Genomic DNA, 21286 nt, shown 5'->3' with positions numbered 1-21286 from the left:
GAACTGAAATTCTAGTTAGCGTTAGTTTTGCTGATAGTAATCGTAGGAATTCGGCAATTATATTTTTGCTTTTTTGCATAAAGTCTTTAGAATAGCATTTAAATACATAAACACTATGTCTCATATTAATGGTAATGTAAGTGGTGCATTTCTGAAGACTTTACATTAAAAATGAGCATTATTTAAAATAGTTTGCAAAAAAAGAGGCATATTTCAACTTCATGTCTGTAGTTGGCTTTTACTATGTGGCAGTAGTGTGGACACACTTGACAATTTACTAGATCTACCAACTTTATTATTGTCTGCTTCTTGACATTTTTAAAAATCATTTTTAATATATTGCAATATATTCTGTACACACTGAGACTTCAATATTTTATATCGTGCTTTTGTAAAATTGTCATGATTCGTATTGACATAGAATTTAATCACATGAACTCTCGCTAATATTGAATTGATAGGAACCATTAACTTCACAAAGGGAATAACACTCCTTCCTCAGTGCCAAAAGTCTTCCTTGATTTTACACATTAGCTGTGAGACTGGTTGGCTTTTTGTATTCCCCCGAAATGCATTACTCTTCATTGAGGGTTGAGGGTTTTAATACTCTTTTATTTTTCCCTAGAATACTCCATGCTCAATATGGTGAATTAATCCAACCAAGAAATGGTTCAGTTGATGAAACACCAAAAATGTCAGCTGGCCAGATGCTTTTGGTGGCATTTGATGGCATGTTTGCCCAAGTGGAAACCGCTTTTGGCTTATTAGTTGAAAAGGTAAATATTCACCTGGTTTTATGAATACTATAAAATCAGTAAAGTAGTTGTTCAGTTTGTGAAGAGTGAAGAAATAAACTTTCTTTTCTTTTCTCCCATTTACACAGTTAAACAAGATGGAGATTCCTATAGCTTGGCGAAAAATTGACATTATAAGAGAAGCCAGGAGTACCCAAGTCAATTTTTTTGATGATGATAATCACCGGCAGGTGCTAGAAGAGATTTTCTTTCTAAAAAGACTTCAGACAATTAAGGAGTTCTTCAGGCTCTGTGGTACATTCTCTAAAACATTATCAGGTAATATTCCACATTTAAACCTACTGGATTAGTTGTATAGTACTTAGGAAAGTTACAGAAGAGAATAGGCTGAATTTAGTTGTACATTCATAAAACTTTAATTGAGTTACTTTAAATGAGCAACATTATTTTCTTATTTTAGTTTTGCATGAAATGCATTAAGAAAATTTTCATTTTTTAGGATCGAGTTCACTTGAAGATCAGAATACAGTAAATGGACCTGTACAGATTGTCAATGTGAAAACCCTTTTTAGAAACTCTTGTTTCAGTGAAGACCAAATGGCCAAACCTATAAAGGCATTCACAGCTGACTTTGTGAGGCAGCTCTTAATTGGACTACCAAACCAAGCCCTAGGGCTCACGCTTTGTAGTTTTATCAGTGCTCTAGGTGTAGACATTATTGCTCAAGTAGAGGCAAAGGACTTTGGTGCTGAAAGCAAAGTTTCTGTTGATGATCTCTGTAAGAAAGCGGTGGAACACAACATCCAGATCGGAAAATTCTCTCAGTTGGTTATGAACAGGGCAACTGTGCTAGCAAGTTCTTATGACACTGCCTGGAAGAAGCATGACTTGGTGCGCAGGCTGGAAACCAGTATTTCTTCTTGTAAGACAAGCCTACAGCGTGTTCAGCTGCATATTGCCATGTTTCAGGTAAATATATATTTTTTTATGATTTGTTTTTTTTCCCTACCTTGAGGAACTTTGAAAAACTAGGGGAATTAATATAGAGAAGGGGAATTTTTGAACTGCGCGCAAATGTGCCAACCCAGAGCCAACCAAGCATTTTGGCACTTGCTTTTCAATTTCTCTTTTACGTAGTTGAAATCATTCTGTATTTATGTGTTTGTGTTCTTTGGATTAGTTTCCATCAGTGTTATATAGTTAGCATTACCTATGTCGTAAAGTATTCTTTGTAAATATAAGTTTTAATGGTTGAATGACTCACTGTAGATATGCTTCCAGTATTGTTGAACATTAAAAGGTTTTCTCTGAATGATTTCTGTTTCCCTGTTACTCTATTGATATAACAACTGCATGAATCTGTCTTCATTTGGGAATTTTTTTTAGAAGTCTTCCTTGGTTCTTGATTATTTAGGGGCAGTATGACTGCACAGGCCAAGTTTGGGGTGAGATGGATTTGGAATCAAATCAGACTTAGGTGCATGAACTTGTGCTTATTTCTCTAAGCTGATTTCCTTATCCACAGGAGATAACACCTATCTCAAAGGATGATAATCTATGTAAGACACTAAGTACAATATAAATTATAGCTATTTTTCTTAGTACTTTTTCAAATATAGGCTTCAGACTGTCAGTAGTGTCAAACAAATTGTAATGCATGCAGTAAAATTTGAGGCACTAAGTTTTCTGGGGATCTATATTGGCATAAAGAATGATTATTTTCTGGCGGGCCGCGGTGGCTCAGCAGGCAAAGTGCTTGCCTGCTATGCCGGAGGACCTCGGTTCGATTCCCGGCCCCAGCCCATGTAACAAAAAACGGAAAAACAAAATACAATAAAACAAGAAAAAATGTTTCCCTTTCTTCCTTCCTTCCTTCCTTCTCTCTGTCTTTCCTTTAAAAAAAAAAAAAAAAAAAAAAAAAAAGAATGATTATTTTCTATCCTTTATTTATATTGAGACTGTTTCCCCACAATGGAATTGGTGGTTTCAATTCAGGGCATGGAAATGGTGTATGAACTAGTGTAATTTCCTTCACTTTATGATTTTTTTGTTAGCTGCTTTTTTATGAACTAAGGAAAGTAATTTATTTAAACTTCCAAAATTGCGTGTATTATGTATTAATAATCCTAGTTCTAGCACATTGATTTCTGTGTGTGTGTGTTTTTTTTATTGTGAAAAATAGCATATATATAAAAAATAATAAATTTCAGAGTACACTGCAACAATTAGTTATAGAACAGATAACTGAATAACAATTATATAACAGTTTTCTGCCTGAATACTGGTTTTTGGAAAAATCCAGTTCCTTCTCTACACAGTTCCTCTCCTTGTTCCAACTGGAAATGTGTGTCTCGTTTGCAGAAGTGATGTTGTGAACACGGTCTGAGTAGTTCCAGAGCTGTGGGAGCCAACTGCATAGGTCCTGAGGGAATGAAGCATTGGTCCTTCCTCAACTAATATTGATTTCAGTTGCCTGCTTAGCCTCTATGCTGGACAATGCCTCCCTACCAGGCCAAGTCACATACATACTTTTCATTCCCCCTCTGATCTACAATCTCTTTAACTAGAGATTATTTGTGTAGCAGACTTTTAATCTTTCTTATATTGTGATAAACTATATATAAATACAATTTACCGTTTTAACTGTTCTTAAGTATACAATTCATGGCATTAATTACATTTTCATTATTGTGCTACTGTTACACACCATCCATTACCAAAACTTTTATCACCGCAAATAGAAACTCTTTATCTATGAAGAAATAACTCCTGTTCTCTCCCTCCCCCACCCCTTCCCCAGCCCTTGGCAACCTACAGTCTATTTTGCTGACTGTTTGAATTTGCTTATTCACATTCATCTAAGTGGAATCATGCAATATATATCTTTTTATGTCTGGCTTATTTCATTAAGTATGATATTTTCAAGGTTCATTCGTGTCGTACCATGTATCAGAACTTCATTCCTTTATATGGCTGAATAGTATTCATTGTATATTTTGGATATTAAGTCATTATCAGATATTTGACTTCTAAATATTTTATCCTATTCTGTAGGGTTTTTTTTTTTCATTTTTTTTTCTTTATAATGTTCTCTGCACTCAAGTTTTTAATTTTATGAAGTCCTTTTTCTTATGTGCTTTTGGTGTTATATATCTAAGAATCCATTGCAAAATCCAAGATTATGGAAATTCTTTCTCCTGTTGTTATCTTCTAAGAGTTTTATGGTTTTAGCTCTTATATTTAGGATTTAGGATTTTGATTCATTGAGTTACTTTTTTATATGGTGTAAGGTAGGGGTCAAATTTCATTCTTTTGAAAGTGGACATTCTGTTTTCCCAGAACCGTTTGTTGAAGAGACTGTTCTTTTCCTAGTGAATAGACTTGGTACCCTTGTCAAAAAGCAGTTGACCATAGATGGGAGGATTTTTTTCAGAACTCCTCAGTTCTTTTCCATTGGTCTGCCTGTCTGTCCTTGTGCTAACATGCTGTTCTGATTACCATAGCTTTGCAATGAGTTTTAAAATCAGGAAGTGTGAATCTTCCATCTCTATTCTTTTTCAGGATGGTTTTAGTTATTTGGGACCCCTTAGGTTTCCATCTATTAGCTTTTCCACTTATGCAAATTAGGCTTTTGGAATTTTGATTGGGAGTACTTTGAATCTGTGAATTGCTCTGGGTAGAATTGACATCTTAAAAATATTGTCTTCCAGTTCATGAACATGGGTTATCTTTCCATTTATTTAGGTCTTTAATTTCTTTCAGCAATGTTCTGTAGTTTTTCAGTATATAATTTTTCTCACATCGTTGGTAAAATTTATTCCTAGATATTTTGTTCTTTTAAATGTTATTGTAAATGGAATTGTTTTCTTGCTTCTTTTTTTGGATTGCTCATTGCTGTTGTATAGAAACACAGCTGATTTTGGCCTGTTGATCCTTTACCTTGCAACTTCGCTGAATTTTAACGCTAGTAACTTTCTTGTAAGTTCTTTGGAATTTTTTTAATCATGGGATCATGTGCAAATAGGGATAGTTTTACTTCTTCCTTTCTGTTTGAGTATCTTTTATTTCTTTTTCTTGCCTAATTGCTCTGGCTGTAACTTCCAGTAAAGTATTGGATAGCAGCAGTGTGGAAGCAGGCATCCTTGTTTTGGTCTTGATCTTGATCTTAGGGAGAAAGCTTTTAGGCTTTCACTCTAGAGTATGATGTTAGCTGTAGGTGTTTTATATGTATGTTTTATTATGTTGAGAAAGCCCCCTTTTATATTTTCCTTCTATTCCTAGTTTTCTCCTGTTTTTATCAAGAAAGAGCACTGAGTTTTTGTCAAATGCCTTTTCTGCATCAGTTAGGATGATCATGTTTTGTTTATTTCCCCCCCTTCATTCTGTTAGTGTGGTATATTACATTGATTTTCCATGTTAAACTATGTTTGCATTCTTAAGATAAATCCCACTTCATAATGGTGCATAATCTTTTTAATGTGCTGCTGGATTTGGTTTGCTAGTATTTTATCGAGGACTTACACATCTTTATTTATAAGGTCTCTTGTTTTGGTCTGTAATTTTCTCCTGTGATATCTTTTTCTGCCTTTGGGATTAGGGTATGCTGGCCTTATAGAATGAGTTAGGGGATGTTCCTTACTCTTCAGCTGTTTGAAAGAGTCTACAGGATTAGTGTTAATTCTTTAAATGTTGGGTGGAATTCACCAGTGTAGCCATCTTGTCCAGGACTTTCGTTTGGTGGAAGGTTTTTAATTATTGATTCAGTTACTTTACTTATTAATGGTCTGTTGAGATTTTCCATTTCTTCCAGAGTCAGTTTAGGTAGTTTGTGTGTTTTTAGAAATTTGTCCATTCTTTCTGGGTTATCTGATTTGGTGACATACAGTTTTTCGTGGTATTCTCTTATAATCTTAAAATCCTTTTTTATTTCTGTAGGGCTGGTATTGATGTGTCTCCCTTTTCATTTCTGATTTTAGCCTTTTGTGTCTTTTTTCCTTGTCAATCTAATTATAAAGGTCTGTCAATTTTTCTGATATTTTCAAAGAGCCACCATTTGGTTTCACTGAATTTCTCAATTGTTTTTCTGTTCTCTATTTTATTTATCTCTAATCTTTATTATTCTCTTCCTTAGGTAGCAAACTTTTTTGGGAATTGTGTACTAATTCTTATGTAGAATAAGAAATATACTCAAAAATATTAAATGTTACATATCACTGATTCTAGAAAATTTTCAGCCATTCTCAACCTCAGGAAATTCCTTACCTGGTTGTGGTTCTTTTGTAATGTTTCTAATATTATTCTTCCCTGCCACCCCATATTTCCTTCTGCCTTTTTTTCCCCCCACCTTCTTCCAGTCCTAATTCACATCCCCTGTTTGTATATTTTTGTAATTTTATTGTTTTCTTTTTCTTTGAATAGTGGCAGCATGAAGATCTCCTTATCAACAGACCACAAGCCATGTCAGTCACACCTCCACCTCGTTCTGCAATCCTAACCAGCATGAAAAAGAAACTCCATACTCTGAGCCAAATTGAAACTTCAATTGCAACAGTTCAGGTATGTTTTATCACACCTTCAGTCTGGCATATCTTACTTTCTAGAAATGGCCTACACTGTGATTCAAGTGTTAGTGCTCTGTTGTTCAGTATATCTATGTTTGTCCTCTGCTTCTAAGCCAGAGGAACATAATCTTTTTCATGTATATTTTAATTTTATGTCTTTTATTATTTACCCTTCAAGGATATTGAGTCTTACAATAGCAATATATTTCAAAGGAATAGACACTTATTAAATATTTCAGGTTATTAACCAATTTGGTGATTACTATGTCCTTATACATTAAAGGAACCTTGTTGAGTGGAATGACTTTGAATGCTTCATATACTTTCTGAAATGTATATAAGAAATTATGTGTGATTTATTATTAATATCTATTCATTGTTAATGTCTAATAAGCTTGTTCATTGCTTATCTCTATTGTGTAATAATGGGATGCAGTGGTGTAAAAGGTAGTGGAACATTTTTTCTGACTAGTGATATTAACTGCATTTGTTGTCTTTGTCATTTCAGCTAAATATTTAATCCTCCCACCTCCCTTTTTAAAAAAAAAAATAGGAAAATTGTTCATATATATATGTGTGTGGCTATATAAATCTTTATTTTGTATATCCTTTATATTTCATGTATTCAATAGTAGCTGCATTTTGTTTCTATTTTGTGAATTAATATTCGTGAAAAATCGAGTTTAATTACTTTATTATATTTTAACATTTTGTAACGAAATTTTTTCTGAACCTCACTTCGTTGATGATTAAAATAATATTTTTCTTATAGCATATTAGTTGGAGAAAGATAATGTTTTATAGTTTAGGAGAATGAACTCGTTTCTTTCTGATTTTAGGGGCATGTGCACATGTGTGTGTGAAAGAGATTGTGAATTCCTCTTCCTGAAACTTGAATAAATAAGAAAATAACTTTATTATATGTAAAAATTCCTTGTTAATGCTAACATGGAAAAATTTAGCCTTATTCATAAACTTCTGAATTTATTGGAATCTGATTTTATTTTTCACAATTAAAAATATAAATATAAATGGATTTTCTTGTAGGTTGCATATATATAATGCAGTAGTACTTTTGTGTAGCAGGTTTTTTTTTTAAGGTTCTATTTAAAAATGAAAATGAAATATTGTTTTGCAATTTTCAAGACAGTAAACTGAAAAGTAGTTCTTACATCCCCTGATGTGTTTGGGCTCAGATATTCAAAGTGAAATTAAAATTAATTCTAAAAGGTAACTGTTGGCTAAAAATCTGCTTTATAAATGACATATGTCCCTTTTTGCTTTTTTAAAATCTCTTTCGTGTTATATAAAATGCTCAATATGTAGGAAGTGGAGAGTATCATAAACAATCACTCAGATTCTACTGACTTATTTATAGGAGAAACTAGCAACCCTGGAAGCAAGTATCGAGCAGCGGCTGAAGTGGGCAGGGGGTGCCAATCCTGCATTGGCACCTGTACTACAAGATTTTGAAGCAACAATAGCCGAAAGAAGAAATCTTGTCCTTAAAGAGAGTCAAAGAGCAAGTCAGGTATTGTGCTTCATGTATACCATCTTTATATTCCTTTATAGGACAGTATAACTGCTGATTTTTTCCAGTTAAATTACTGATTTGAGGTTACCTTTGGGAAAACCAGGTAACCACCTGGTGGGCTCAAGAGCCCACCTTCTAGCTCTTAGTCCTAGGGTGGGGAAGGGGACAGTGTACGACTGATAAACCTTTGGGGAAATCCCTTAGGCTGAATTGGTTATTTCCCTAGGCCCATATTGCTTCCTAGTTAAGTATTTAGTAAATTCAGCTTCTGTAGATTCAGCCACAACCTGAATATTCTGTGGAAATTCAGAAGGGAGGGGAAAGATAGTATATAGCAAATGATTTAGACTTTCTGAAAATAGGGTAGTAGAAAGAGGACTACTGGAAGATGAATGCTGGGACTAAACACAGTTTTGATTCCATATTTGTCTAAAGTTCTCATTATATGCAACCAAGATGATCCAAAGATTTGAAAATATATTTTGAATATTATTTCTCCCACATGGCAGTAAAATGCCTTATTAACTTGTGCTCTGCCAGAGGTTGTGGATTAACTTTGTTGTCATTGAAATAAAAATAAACCCAGAAAACTATATTGTGGAAATTTTCAACCTGGTGCAGTCCTAGACTAGTATAATGATACCAATACCCCATATAAATATCACCACAATTTAGTAATTACACAATTTACTAAATTACAATTTAGTAATCAGCTAAGTCCTATCTTCCTATCTTGTTTTATCTATACCCCTTACCGATTTCCCATACTTCCACATTATATAGAAATCCCAAACACTATATCATTTTAATCTGTAAATATTTCCCTAGGTATTTATAAAAATAAGAACTATTTAAAAATATAACCACAGTACTATTATAATAACTTAAAGAATTTTCTTTGCATCCTCAAATACCCAGTTAATATTTTTTGGAATTTATTGTAAAATTAGGCAGAAGTGGACTAAGAAGGGGAATGTCCTGCAGAAATGATTTTTGAAATTTGGATGTAATACAGATTGCAGCTGAACATGATAATTGTTTTATTGTGAAGTAAATTTTCTATGTAAAAACAATCATGCTGAAGATACATCTAATTGTTCTTAGGTGCTTTATAAGGATTTTATGTTTATCAAAAAGAGTCATACGTTTTTAGAACCAATTTTCGTGCTGAATTCTAGAAATGAGTAGCTAGGATTTTATGCTGTCATTAAGAGCAATTGGGGGGTGTGTGTGTGTAGGCGATGGTTTCATTCCTCTTTTGCTTTTTTACAGGTCACTTTCCTCTGCAGCAATATCATTCATTTTGAAAGTTTACGAACTAGAACTGCAGAAGCCTTAAACATGGATGCTGCATTATTTGAACTAATCAAACGGTGTCAGCAAATGTGTTCATTTGCATCACAGTTTAACAGTTCAGTCTCTGAGTTAGAGCTTCGTTTATTACAGAGAGTGGTGAGTCTTAAGTCTTGATGAGAAGAAAGAGATTTAATGTTTAAAATGATAAGGCCAATGTTAAGCTCTTAAAATCCATTTAATTAAAAATAAATAAACAAGTAAAAAGAAACAAAAAACCCATTTAATTGATAATTCGCTCAATTTACATTTATCAAGCAGGTACTGTATGGAAGATAATTGTTATGAGGTATACAACAATGATTAAATCTAGCTCTTGGACCTCAAGGAACTTATATATACACAAATTATAGAAGGAATGAAAAAGTGAAAAGGATTCTTAGAACTATAACCTGAATTTCCTCTGGAAGTTCAGAAGGGAGGGAAAAGACAGTGAGTGCGTACCAAATGATTTAGATGCTTTGAAAATAGGGTAGTAGAAAGAAGACTGGGAAGGTGGGCTAAGTTCAGAAATAATCAAGCTAGTAAGTTTGAAATTTATTTTGTGAGAGAGGTCCTGCGCATCGGGAAGCCCCAGTTTCTTTTTTTTTTTTTTTCCCCCACATGGGCAGGCACCAGGAATTGAACCTGGGTCTCCAGCATGGCAAGTGAAGATTCTGCCCCTGAGCCACCATTGCACTGCCCTAGTTTCATTTTTAAAGCATGATTTAGAGCTTAGGGACATTGATATAGATTGTCTTTGTCATGCTAGATATATTTCTCTTAGTCTGTATTCCATAGATTGTTCAAATTATCCTTAAATTCTATTTTGTGCAATAATTAATTCTTGATTCTCAGTAACTCAGGTACTCGTTGGGTGAGCTTGAGTTACTAATATCTTTTGGTGATGACAATAGGAATCTTATATTACTGCGGTTGATACTTAAAATCAAACAAATACTTGTTCTGTCTAGGATACCAGCCTTGAACATCCTATTGGCAGCTCTGAATGGCTTTTGTCTGCACACAAACAATTGACCCAGGATATGTCTACTCAGAGGGCAATTCAGACAGAGAAAGAGCAACAGATAGAAACCATCTGTGAAACAATTCAGAATCTCGTTGATAATATAAAGACTGTGCTCACTGGTCATAACCGACAGCTTGGAGATGTCAAACATCTCCTGAAAGCAATGGCTAAGGTAAAATGAAACTAACATACTCATGTTTACAAATCCTACTCCATACCCCCTTTTTAAAAAAAATAAAATTATAAATTATTTTGTTTGTGGAAAATGATGGCATTTTATATACAAAAACAATGATTTTCTCTCAAGTCACATCTTTTAATTTGTGTGTAAGCAAGTTTTTGTATCTTTTCAACAACTATTTTTTAGGCAGGTGATAAAATCCTTATATAATTCTTACTTTATATACTGAGAAACTGAAACTCAAATGAATTGACTTACCCAACATCACATACTTATTGCAGAGCTGAGGCTTAAACCTCTAGCAGAGTGCTTAGTTCTCCAAACTCTCTTCCTCATCTCCAGCCTACATTTTTGCCTCAAAAGTGAATGAAGTATTGTCTTTTCCTCCAGTACCCTACATAACCTAGTTTGTAAGGATCTGAGCTGCCCCCGTGGTTACGAAACAGTAAATAATTTGATTTTGGATTTATTTTACTTTGAGTTATTTTGTAGTGGTAATAAGCTTCATGTAGAAAAGGAATTCTAAGAAGCAGATTAAATACACTAAGTGAAATTTGAAATAGTACCTCTTAATCAAAAGGTGACTATCTAAAGATGTAATTGTAGAGACAAAAACATCCTTCTTAATTGTTAATATATTAATTCTAGGATGAAGAAGCTGCTCTGGCAGATGGTGAAGATGTTCCCTATGAGAACAGTGTTAGACAGTTTTTGGGTGAATATAAATCATGGCAAGACAACATTCAGACAGTGTTGTTTACATTAGTCCAGGCTATGGGTCAGGTTCGAAGTCAAGAACATGTTGAAATGCTCCAGGAAATAACTCCCACTTTGAAAGAACTGAAAACGCAAAGTCAGAGGTAAGAATACCTTCTTGGCCAAAATTGAAAATGTAGGCAAAATGTCTGGTATATAGTGGGAACTCTTTTGATTTAGTTTTGCCAGTTTTGGTCATTTTTATAATAGTTATGTGGTAAAACATTTCATAAAAAAGCTATTTTATTTTGTATTTCAGTATCTATAATAATTTAGTGAGTTTTGCATCACCCTTAGTCACCGATGCAACAAATGAATGTTCAAGTCCAACATCATCTGCTACTTATCAGCCATCCTTTGCTGCAGGTAGGTCTTCCCTACTTCAAAAAGACCTGAATCTTGATGTGTTAATAATAGACATATAGATTCTAACATGTTTAATTATACTATCAGATATTTTTATAATTACCTCCTTTTTAAGAGTTTCCCCAAACCCTGCTGTATCTCAAACCAGATACATTTTAGCTAACCTTTAAAAATTCTCACATGTAAGAGTAAAAGTACTTCATATCCAAATACTCTTTAAATTATTTTATGATTCTAGAATATATTCCAGTTAAAGGGATATTTAACAGAAGAGAAACTTCTGTTAGTAGTTTCATTCTAGTCAGAGGTAAATCATTGGATTTGTTGACTTCTCTTCCTTCATGCCATACACATATGGACACAAACAAATTGGGATCATTCTGTGAATGCAAGTTTTGTTGTCTTTTCCCTCTCGATATTACATTGATCATTTCCCTATTATTAAATATTCTTTTAATAAAGATTTAATGACTCATTTTAACATGCTATTCCATGACTGCACCATATTAATCTTCCATTGTTGGGCAGTTAAGATGTCTGTAGTTTTTGTTTGTTTGTTTTTTGTCACAATAGCAAGTGAACATCATTATACACATTTCTATCTGAATGTCTGGATATTTAAGCTGTATTTTTACTAAGTTACTGTGTGAAGGGATAAGGACTTTAAGGTAGTTAATTCAATTCTATTTGCATGGCTGTATGTTTCTAGTTGATTTAATTTGGGTTATTTACCACCACCTCTCCCCACCCCTCTCCTTGGTCCCCTCATTTTCTTTACTTGTAAATTAAGCTATCAGCTCTTTCTCTATAGCAGTCCGGAGCAACACTGGCCAGAAGACTCAGCCTGATGTCATGTCACAGAATGCGAGAAAGCTGATTCAGAAAAATCTTGCTACATCAGCAGATACTCCACCAAGCACTGTTCCAGGAACTGGCAAGAGTGTTGCTTGTAGTCCTAAAAAGGCTGCCAGAGATCCTAAAACTGGGAAAGGTAATCGGTTAGAATAAGGATGCCTCAATTTTTTTTTTTACAAAACTGTGGCTTGGCTTACATATTTTTTCATTGCTTTGTAGCTGTGCAAGAGAGAAACTCATATGCAGTGAGCGTGTGGAAGAGAGTGAAAGCCAAGTTAGAGGGCCGAGATGTTGATCCTAATAGGAGGATGTCAGTTGCTGAGCAGGTGACCAAAATTTAAAATTTGAGCTACATATTTTAACGCTGCCCAAAAAGTACAGGTTTAAAGACCCTCACCCCCACCCCCCAATCCATTTCCTTGGTAGTTCATCAAGAAATAATTCTAAGAAATGGTAGAGCTTAAATCTATTGTCAGAATTCAGAAGATTTTGAGCAACACAGTTCTGGAGTTGCTGAGTCATGTCACCACTTTACCCTTCTCTATTAGCACTACCCCCACTTTCCACCCTCACTCCCCTTCACCCAGTATTGTAGCAATGTTATGGTTCCTGAGTTGGTGATTGCATAACTTTACTGTTATATAATCTTCCCTCCTCCACCAAACTGGTTATCTTTTATTTTAAAAAAGACAATCTGAAGGTTTTGCATGAAATGTGGTTATATTTTGATATAGGAATAATATTTGTTAAATGTTCTTAGGTATGAATGAAAGTTTGTCTGAAGCCATTACATTGAAAATTTCTCATTAGTGTTATTAAATTTATATTTAATAACTTTGAGAATGATTCCTTTTTTCTGCAGCTGTTTATTTTTCAGATTTTCAAACCTTTGCAGAAGTAGAAATGATCATATACTTTTCATCTAGATTCACCAATTGTGAACATTTTCTCACATTTGCTTTATCTTTCTTTCTTTACATGTGTAGCCATATAGACATAGGTTTCTGTGAACCTTTTAAGAAGTAATTGGAGTGGGCCACAGTGACTCAACAGGCAGAGTTCTTGCCTGCCATGCCAGAGTCCTGGGTTCAATTCCCTGTGTCTGTCCCCCCCCCAAAAAAAAGTAATTGTAGACCTTATAACATTACATACCTAACTAGTTCTGTTTGTATTTCTGAAGAACAAGAAGATATTGTAATCTACAGCCACAATAAAGTTATATAATCACCAACTCAAGAAACTTAACATTGATACAATACTGTTTATCTGATATACAGTTCATATTCAGATTTCCTTAATTGTCCCAAAATGACCTTTATTGCTTCATCCTGTCACTCCATAACCCCTATCATACAAAATCCAATCAAGAATCATCATGTATTCCATTTACTTGTCCTGCTTCTTTAGTCTCATTTAATATCTAGACCAGTCCCCCAAACTTTTCCTCTTTTTGTTTTTTTGCTTCCTTCCAAAAGACATTGCCATTTTTGGTGAGTCTAGGCCACTTTGTTTGCAGAATGCGCCCCAGAGTCAATTGGAGTATTATATGGGTGATGTGACTCTCTCTTTGTTTTACATTAAGAGATATATGATGTCAGTTTGTACCATCATATCTTTATAACCACCCATTTTAACTCTATGTAAAGGAGTGAATGCTTGGCAACAATGCTTTTTATTCTGTTAGTTATTAACTTTATTTTTTATTTTTGACTTTTTTTATTGTATCGTATAACATATATACAAAGCAAAGGAATAAAACAAGTTTTCAAAGCACTCTTCAACAAGTAGTTACAGGACAGATCTAGTTATTAAATTTTATATGAAAGAAAGAACTCACAAGAGTCGTGGGATAAGTAGAGTCCATTGCACACGACTTCTGATACAGATAAATTCAGCAGATATATTTTGAGCATTTACCATAATTGTATCCTGATGGATGTTCTTGATACAGAGATGATTCTGTCTCAAATTATAAAGAAAAATTTAGCTGAGTCACAGTCAACAGACATTTGTTGACCATCTACCGTTCCAGAATCTGTGTGAGGCTCTTGCTTATCTAACCTTCAAGCATTTACACAGTGACTTCACATGTTTAACCCTAAGAGCACCTGTAGGGTTAGTGGGGCTTTCTCTTCATCTAAGGATCTATGAACCTCAAAGGGGTTTTGACTTTTCCAAGAGATAGGTCTTGTAATCAGTGGAATTATGAAGGAAGCTCAGCTTATTTAACCTTGCTTTTCACTATAGCACTTACACATTCTTTGGCTAATTAATAAAGAATTCACTATTAGAAAATTACTTAAACAATAGAATCCACATATGAACCATGTTCTTTCAAGTTTTAAATGGCTTTAAATACTATCCTGCATATTTTTTACAGGTTGACTATGTCATTAAGGAAGCAACTAATCTAGATAACTTGGCTCAGCTGTATGAAGGTTGGACAGCCTGGGTGTGAATGGGATGACAGTAAATGAGTCTGGTTAAGCGAGGTCAGACGTCCACCAGAATCAACTCAGCCTCAGGCATCCAAAGCCACACCACAGTCGGTGGTGATGCAACTGGGGGCTTACTCTGAGGAAACCTAGGAAATCTCGGTGCACTAGGAAGTGAATCCTGCAGGACAGCTGCACTCAGGGAAACGCCCAACAACATGGCCTGCAACCCCAGGGTCAAGGGTGAAGGAAAGAAAGCTCACCGCCTGAACACGGAGATTGTCTTTCTACCACAGAACAGCTGCAAACGTGTCAGGAGGTTAGCTGCAGAAAGAAATCGGGGTGCCACGGAGCACAGAGTGATTTGGAACTCCATTCCACCTGACCCTGTGTGTACAATCCAGGAAAAATCAAACCCCGCTCAGAAACAGAGAAAATTGGGGCCGCGAAGAAATCACCGCCAAGGAAGATTTGATGTGTTCAGATTCTCGCGTTATACTTGTTGCTTGGCAACAGTACTGGTTGGGTTGACCAGTAAGTACAAAAGGCTTTGCGATATGAATTTCAGAAATAGACTGAAAATGGAGAGCTATGTAACAGATATACTACTTTGGAAGAACTTCTGAAATGAAGGGAAAAAAACCACCCCATCATCCCCATTCCTCCCCCCTCCCCACCTGTTCCCCTTTTACCTAATCTGGTAGATTGGTCATCTTTCAAATTCACTTTTTATTTCAATCTTTATATATCATATATTTCTGTCTCGATGCTGTTAACAACTTATATTCAGAGTATAATAAAAATTTCTCCCAAACCATTGATAACATGGAAAATTCAAGGATTGTTTAAAGGTCTGATGATCACATACAAAATGTAATTCTGGTTATTTAAGTCATTTCTGTGGTTCTATCATGTACAGTTTCCCAGAATTGTCACTGTGCATTCAAAAGTAATGAATCTAACAGACATTTGATTTAATGTACACTCCCCTTTGCTTATAGTGTACATCTTTTTCTTTGTGGGGGCGGGGTCATTCAAATTTTCCCTCTTCTGTGATTGCTGTAGTTTCTTTCGTAGAAAGTAGCTAATCCAATTGTAATCTTTTACCTTTTTAAAAACCAGGATAGAGTATCTATTAGTTTTACATTGTTGATGACAGATTAACAATAAAGTGATGTTCTGGTGGAGGTAGAGTGAAATGTTTTTTTTAATTCAGTTTTCTCATTTGATACTTTTAATTTGCAAAATGTAAATTAAAAGTGCTTTAGTTTATCTGGCATTTTAGAACATATACATGGAACATCAGCAAAAGTAAGAACCACCAACATCTTTTAAGTTCAGTGATCAAAGTAGTCTGTGAAGTACTTCACTTTTTGCACAATTTTAATAGTTTGCTATTTAGTAATACATTATAGTGAATTCTTGATCAAGGGTTTCCTTAAATTTAGCATTGCATTTCAGTACCAGCTGTCTGTGTAAGCTAAATTGTTGATCCAAAATTTAAATTCTGGCTAAAATAGGATTCTTATAATCACATATTAATATAGAACATGATTAAAATCTTAATTGTTTGAGTACATTTTTTCCTGTATTTTAGAGATTAGGTCAGGTGGTCACTTTCTAGTTGCCCGTATTCATGGACAAACTTGAAAAGTATTAAGGAAAAATTCCACATAGCTCTGGGCCTTTTCTGTATTCCGATTGCCACATTAATCTTTAACCTTTAAAACGGGGAGGTAACACATTTCAGTATCAGTGCTTTCTTAATACTTTAACAAGTATTGCAAAAAAGTTGGTATTTTTGGATACCCATGTGTCTAACAGCAAGTTAAGGAACCTTTCTCATCAAATTTTATTTTGTTAATTTTGAAATATATTTTCACAAAACAACCTAGCTGGAATAAAAATGCCATATTGTATTTTGCACATTGCTTTCTTTCCCGAGGCTGTGGGAGCTATTGCATTCATCACTTGATTACCTCTGCTCTCTGGATATGAAACATTCTTTTTAGCAACATTCTTTTTGTCACAAGGAAAACTTTTTATCACAATGATAAAACCAGTTCACACTAGTTTGTCCCTATAAGTAGTATTTAGAAATGCTTCCTCTTTTGGTAAAGAAGATAAATGAAATAGGTGAATTTTCTTGCCTATGAGTAAATGGTCCCTCAGAGAATTGTGGCATATGTAGTACATTTGGGGCAGGTATGAGGAATTAATGACTTCAAAGCTTATTCTTTGTTCAGCACTCTGAACAAAGCCCCTTTGTACAGTTTGGTTTCTTCTGGAATGTCATTCTGCAAGGGGCAAAGGGCCTTGCTGTTCTGGACAGTTGTAAGAGAACTCGTTAGAAATTTAATCAAAAGTAGAAGGCCCTGGTGATAGAGCAGATTGAGAAGACAGCTATATTTAGGGATTATCGTAAAATAATGTAAAGTTAGAGTGCTGTAGTTATGAAGTCATAACTTTTTGAAGACACACAAAATACCTGTGGAAAACCAGGGATCCTCTTCTCTCTCTCTCTCAGATTCAGGGGGTACAGAATAACCGTCAAACAACCTCTTTTCTATTGAAAGTACCCTTGGAAATTGAAATTTATCTTTAGTGTTTTGTTGTCTTTGATTTGCTAGAATTGCCTAATTTTAAATGATTTCTCTACAGAGCTGTGGAGGCTTAATAGCTAATGGAGCTGTCTATATTTCTGTTTTACTCTTTTCTTTGGTATGTCTTATGTGTCTCACCATTTCTGGTCATGAGATTAAGATTCTTTTCTGTCTGATACTTGTGAGTCGTTTTTGAAATATGTGAGACTTCTTGTATGAGAACTGATAATCAGGCTCTTGATCCCTAAATTGCTTTTTTAGGGCCCAAACCCCAGGTTCAGTGTTAGGGTTTGTAATACAAAGAATAACTTCCATCTGCCCTTAACACTTGTCTCTATTACCTAAGCTTAGTTGATAGTTTTAATATTGTCCAGTGTTTGGTGTTTATCTGCATTGTTTTTAGTTTTGTTTTTTTGTGGTTGTTCCCATGTGTAAAATTTAAGGAAAGAGCCATTAAAAAATGTTGAGCAGGGCAATGCAAGTACAGCCAAATATTAGAGTTGATGTGCAATCTTAGATCCTTTTTAATCTGGGGTATTATAGGCAGTACTTTAAATCGTAAAGTCTTCCTGGCCTATTTTTCTCCACATTTTTGTAATTACTCTGGGGGCTTACTTGTTTGGGCAGTACTAAAATCAACGGAGCTGGTTCCTTTTCCTTTCTTCCTTTTCGTATTAAAGCACAGATAATTAGCCTGTTAGTCCTATTCATATACATCAAAGATCAGTGAATGTTTTTACTGTTATCCCATTTAAGTATCTTTACATAAAATTTAGATTAAGTATGAAGACCAATGTCTTGCAATTCTATACCTTGTTGGACTTGTAAAATGCTAGGAATTTGGAACTAAGACTTTTTACTCCTTAAATCAAGGGGATAGAATATATTAATGTTAGGGTCACTTAAAGAAGGTAAATTTTGTTTTCAATATTTGGTTTGTATTAGAAAGGGTCTTCCTATGGGGAAAAGCTAGTTAACATCACGAAGTTTTCCAAATGTTCAGAAGCGGGGAATACACTGTATTATGAAACTCTGAGGGTTTGTTGCAATTTTTCTGCTTTTTTTAGGCCTGGGTAAAATATCACCAGCCCTTACTGACAAAAGGACAAATTGACTCCAACTGAGAGAACATTCATATGTTCAAGGGTTAGTTGTACAACATGAACCATTTAGGATCTCTTACTTTCCATGAGGATAGACTGGAATTACTATTCTTGTGCTAATGTAAAAACACCATATAATTAGACTTTTGAAGATGGTAAACTTAAGGAATTGCATGTTCTGAAATGCAAACTTGTAGGATGTTTTTCTTTCAAAACAGGCTGATTAAATATATTTTTTTTCTTTTTCCTGACAAGTCAAGTTTCAGCTCCTGTTTAAAATTCTTGCGTCAGTTACTGTTCTGGTTTAAACTTCCCTTATATTTCCACCTTTGTGTGATGTCAGTGGCACACCATCATATTTCACTTGTTAATTTACTTTTTATCCTTACTCTAAAAGCAAATTGAGTTGGACTGAATCTTCCTTGTCCAGTAAAATTGTATAAATAAAAGTGGCTTCTCTGTACAAAAGGTTGTAATGCCTCCTGATGGATATAATTTTGTGATTGTATTTTAAGATTAAAAGTTGAATTTAAATTACACCAGCTTCCTGAAAATGCTCGTAATGCATCTTTTGGAAAACAAAAATACATGCCTACTTTGTGCATATTTGCATTAACCTGGCAAAGATTGTATGAAATACCTGTTTTTCAAAAAAAAAAATAAAGGTTCAGTCTCAAAAGATGTAGCTTTTTATTTAAGATCTGAATTTATTGGTGAAAGATTACAGAAAATGGTTGTGAAGCATGGCTAGCCTTTTATTTATTTTTTTGCCATGACTATCCCTAGTTAATTAAGTTTAATTCTCAAAGCAATTTTTTACCCTCAGCTCTATAGTAGTGTTGAACAGAGGTGGAAATTTCACTTCAGTGGGAAAGTTCTTAAATTTAAGGCCAAAAAAATTTTAAGGCCGAATTTTATTAAGCATATGTTTAGCAATACTTTACAACAGAACTTTAGCAGATCATTATTGGCATAAAAGAAGAAAGGTATAATCACTGGGGTGTAAAACCAATAAAGATAAAATGTCCAGCTTGTCTTTTTAGGTTTGCATTTGTTGCTTATGTTAGGAGGATTCATGGTAACTGCTCAGTCATCTCACACATTTCAAAAGATCACATCCTGTCTTTGTAGTACACAAAGCTCAAAAACTGTATTTTTATAGGGTAGGTGTTTTCAGTTAGGCCAGTTGGAAATATAGTGAAAGACTATATAGCAGTGCTCCTAGGCTATAAATTTGAAATGGGATCTGAGAACACATTCTTTGAATAACAAAAATACTCCTTGGGAGAACTGTACTCCTGAGTCTCTTCTGTTTTTTTTTAAACGTACCTCAGTTTCACCAGCTGTTTAAAGTCTTCCTTCTTAAGCTGTACACAAGTAACTTCAGTGAAAACCAGAATCATTCTGTAGCAAAAACTGATTTCCTAACGTAGAAATGTCAGTTTTTAAAGCCTAATGAGAATGCCATGCCCTCTCCTTTGGAAGAGGATATTAATAGGAGTACAGAAAGATTGTGCACTCAGTGCTGAACATATTCACTTATGTGGAATCTCTGCTGGTTCTTTGGATCCTATAATCCTTTATTTCTTTGAAGAGGTGGAGGAGGATCTGCGCCTTAAATTCCACAGCTTAAAAAACAAACCAGAATGGGGTCTCTATATCAACTGCCTGCATCCCTTACCTACACACCTATTTCCATCCCCCCCCCCAACATTCTTCAAAGTTGCACCTTACTGGAGAGTCCCCTTTTGCAAAGGCTTTTTTCTCAAGTGTTTTTACTTATCCAAATGCTTTAGAACTCTTAAGAACAGGGTAGTTGTTTGATGTTTTTAAAGCAAATTTAAATTTGATGGTATAAAATAGAGGACTATAATGTAAAAAGCTGGAAGTTAAAAAACTATGGATAACTTACCTGAAACACATCTGGCCAGGTCAATATTTGGCATGATTTTTTTATTATTATTATTGAATAATGAAAATCAAAGCATAAATGCATTTTGAAATCCTGGGTAGAAAATACTTAAAACTGTCTCAACATAGTTCATCTAGTTTAACTGCTTACGAAAGGGTTTACATCATTCCTTATCATGATCACCTAAGTAAGGAAGGTCCTGCCAACACAGGAGTAGTAGTCCTAAGGAGTAAGTGAAATGCCCTACAAACTTTCCCCAAAGACCCGATGTAAAGGAGCCAACTTTTTAAGTCAAGGCATTTTTCACACGTTCTCTGAAAAAAAATGCCAAGGTCTTCCCTTCCTCCCGAGCGAAAGACTTATTCCTGATCCGGTAGGAGAGAGAAATTGCAGCAAAATCCAAACAGTGCTTTTCACATGTCTTCAAAACCTCATGAGGTGGGCACGAGTCTCAGAGTCACAAATCTGGGCTAAAATGCTAGCAAAGGCGGCCCGGGCAGGGATTAGAAGGAAGGCACAAAGGAGGGGCACAAAGGAGGGCAAGGGGCACTGGCCTGGTCGGGGAGGACGGTCCCAGCCGGCTTCCCTAACCACAATGAAGTTAAACGCCACATCCTTCGTCCGCCCTCCGCCTGACACTATGCAGCCTACTGAACCCTAAATTTTCCAGAGAGCCTCCTTAGCCACTTTGAAGCCTAACGGAAGAGGTCCCAGGAGCTGACCGGGCGGCCAAGGTACCGAGGATGGTAGACTCTGCCCGGGCGGCGGCCGTTCAACCGCTCGCGAAACCCCGGGACCGGAGGCGCACCCCCCCTGGGCGCTGATTGGTCATTCCGTGTTCCCAGCTCGGCTCGGCCTCTGTC

The 21286-nt window shown here is 35.1% G+C and overlaps 1 protein-coding gene across 4 annotated transcripts in view; it reads left to right on the top strand.

Annotated features, from left to right (window-relative positions):
• The window catches only part of SMG1 (SMG1 nonsense mediated mRNA decay associated PI3K related kinase), a 138636-nt gene extending 119446 nt beyond the window's left edge, over positions 1-19190 (top strand). For 3 of the 4 annotated variants that reach the window (XM_077141680.1, XM_077141679.1, XM_077141682.1), the window contains 12 exons: positions 626-776; positions 884-1073; positions 1255-1724; positions 6174-6311; positions 7695-7847; positions 9123-9302; positions 10157-10384; positions 11042-11253; positions 11409-11515; positions 12327-12506; positions 12590-12696; positions 14751-19190. In XM_077141680.1, the coding sequence (XP_076997795.1) occupies positions 626-776; positions 884-1073; positions 1255-1724; positions 6174-6311; positions 7695-7847; positions 9123-9302; positions 10157-10384; positions 11042-11253; positions 11409-11515; positions 12327-12506; positions 12590-12696; positions 14751-14828 (2194 nt within the window). In that variant the 3' untranslated portion in view covers positions 14829-19190. The remainder of the gene's footprint in view (positions 1-625; positions 777-883; positions 1074-1254; positions 1725-6173; positions 6312-7694; positions 7848-9122; positions 9303-10156; positions 10385-11041; positions 11254-11408; positions 11516-12326; positions 12507-12589; positions 12697-14750) is intronic. The other variant, XM_077141681.1, reaches the window with a different exon arrangement.
• Positions 19191-21286: the final 2096 nt, after the last annotated feature.

The sequence above is a fragment of the Tamandua tetradactyla genome, chromosome 23 (assembly GCF_023851605.1).
Source record: "Tamandua tetradactyla isolate mTamTet1 chromosome 23, mTamTet1.pri, whole genome shotgun sequence".
Lineage (NCBI taxonomy): Eukaryota > Metazoa > Chordata > Mammalia > Pilosa > Myrmecophagidae > Tamandua > Tamandua tetradactyla.
The sequence above is the reverse complement of the archived record's forward strand: the minus strand, read 5'-3'. Positions and strand labels throughout refer to the sequence as shown.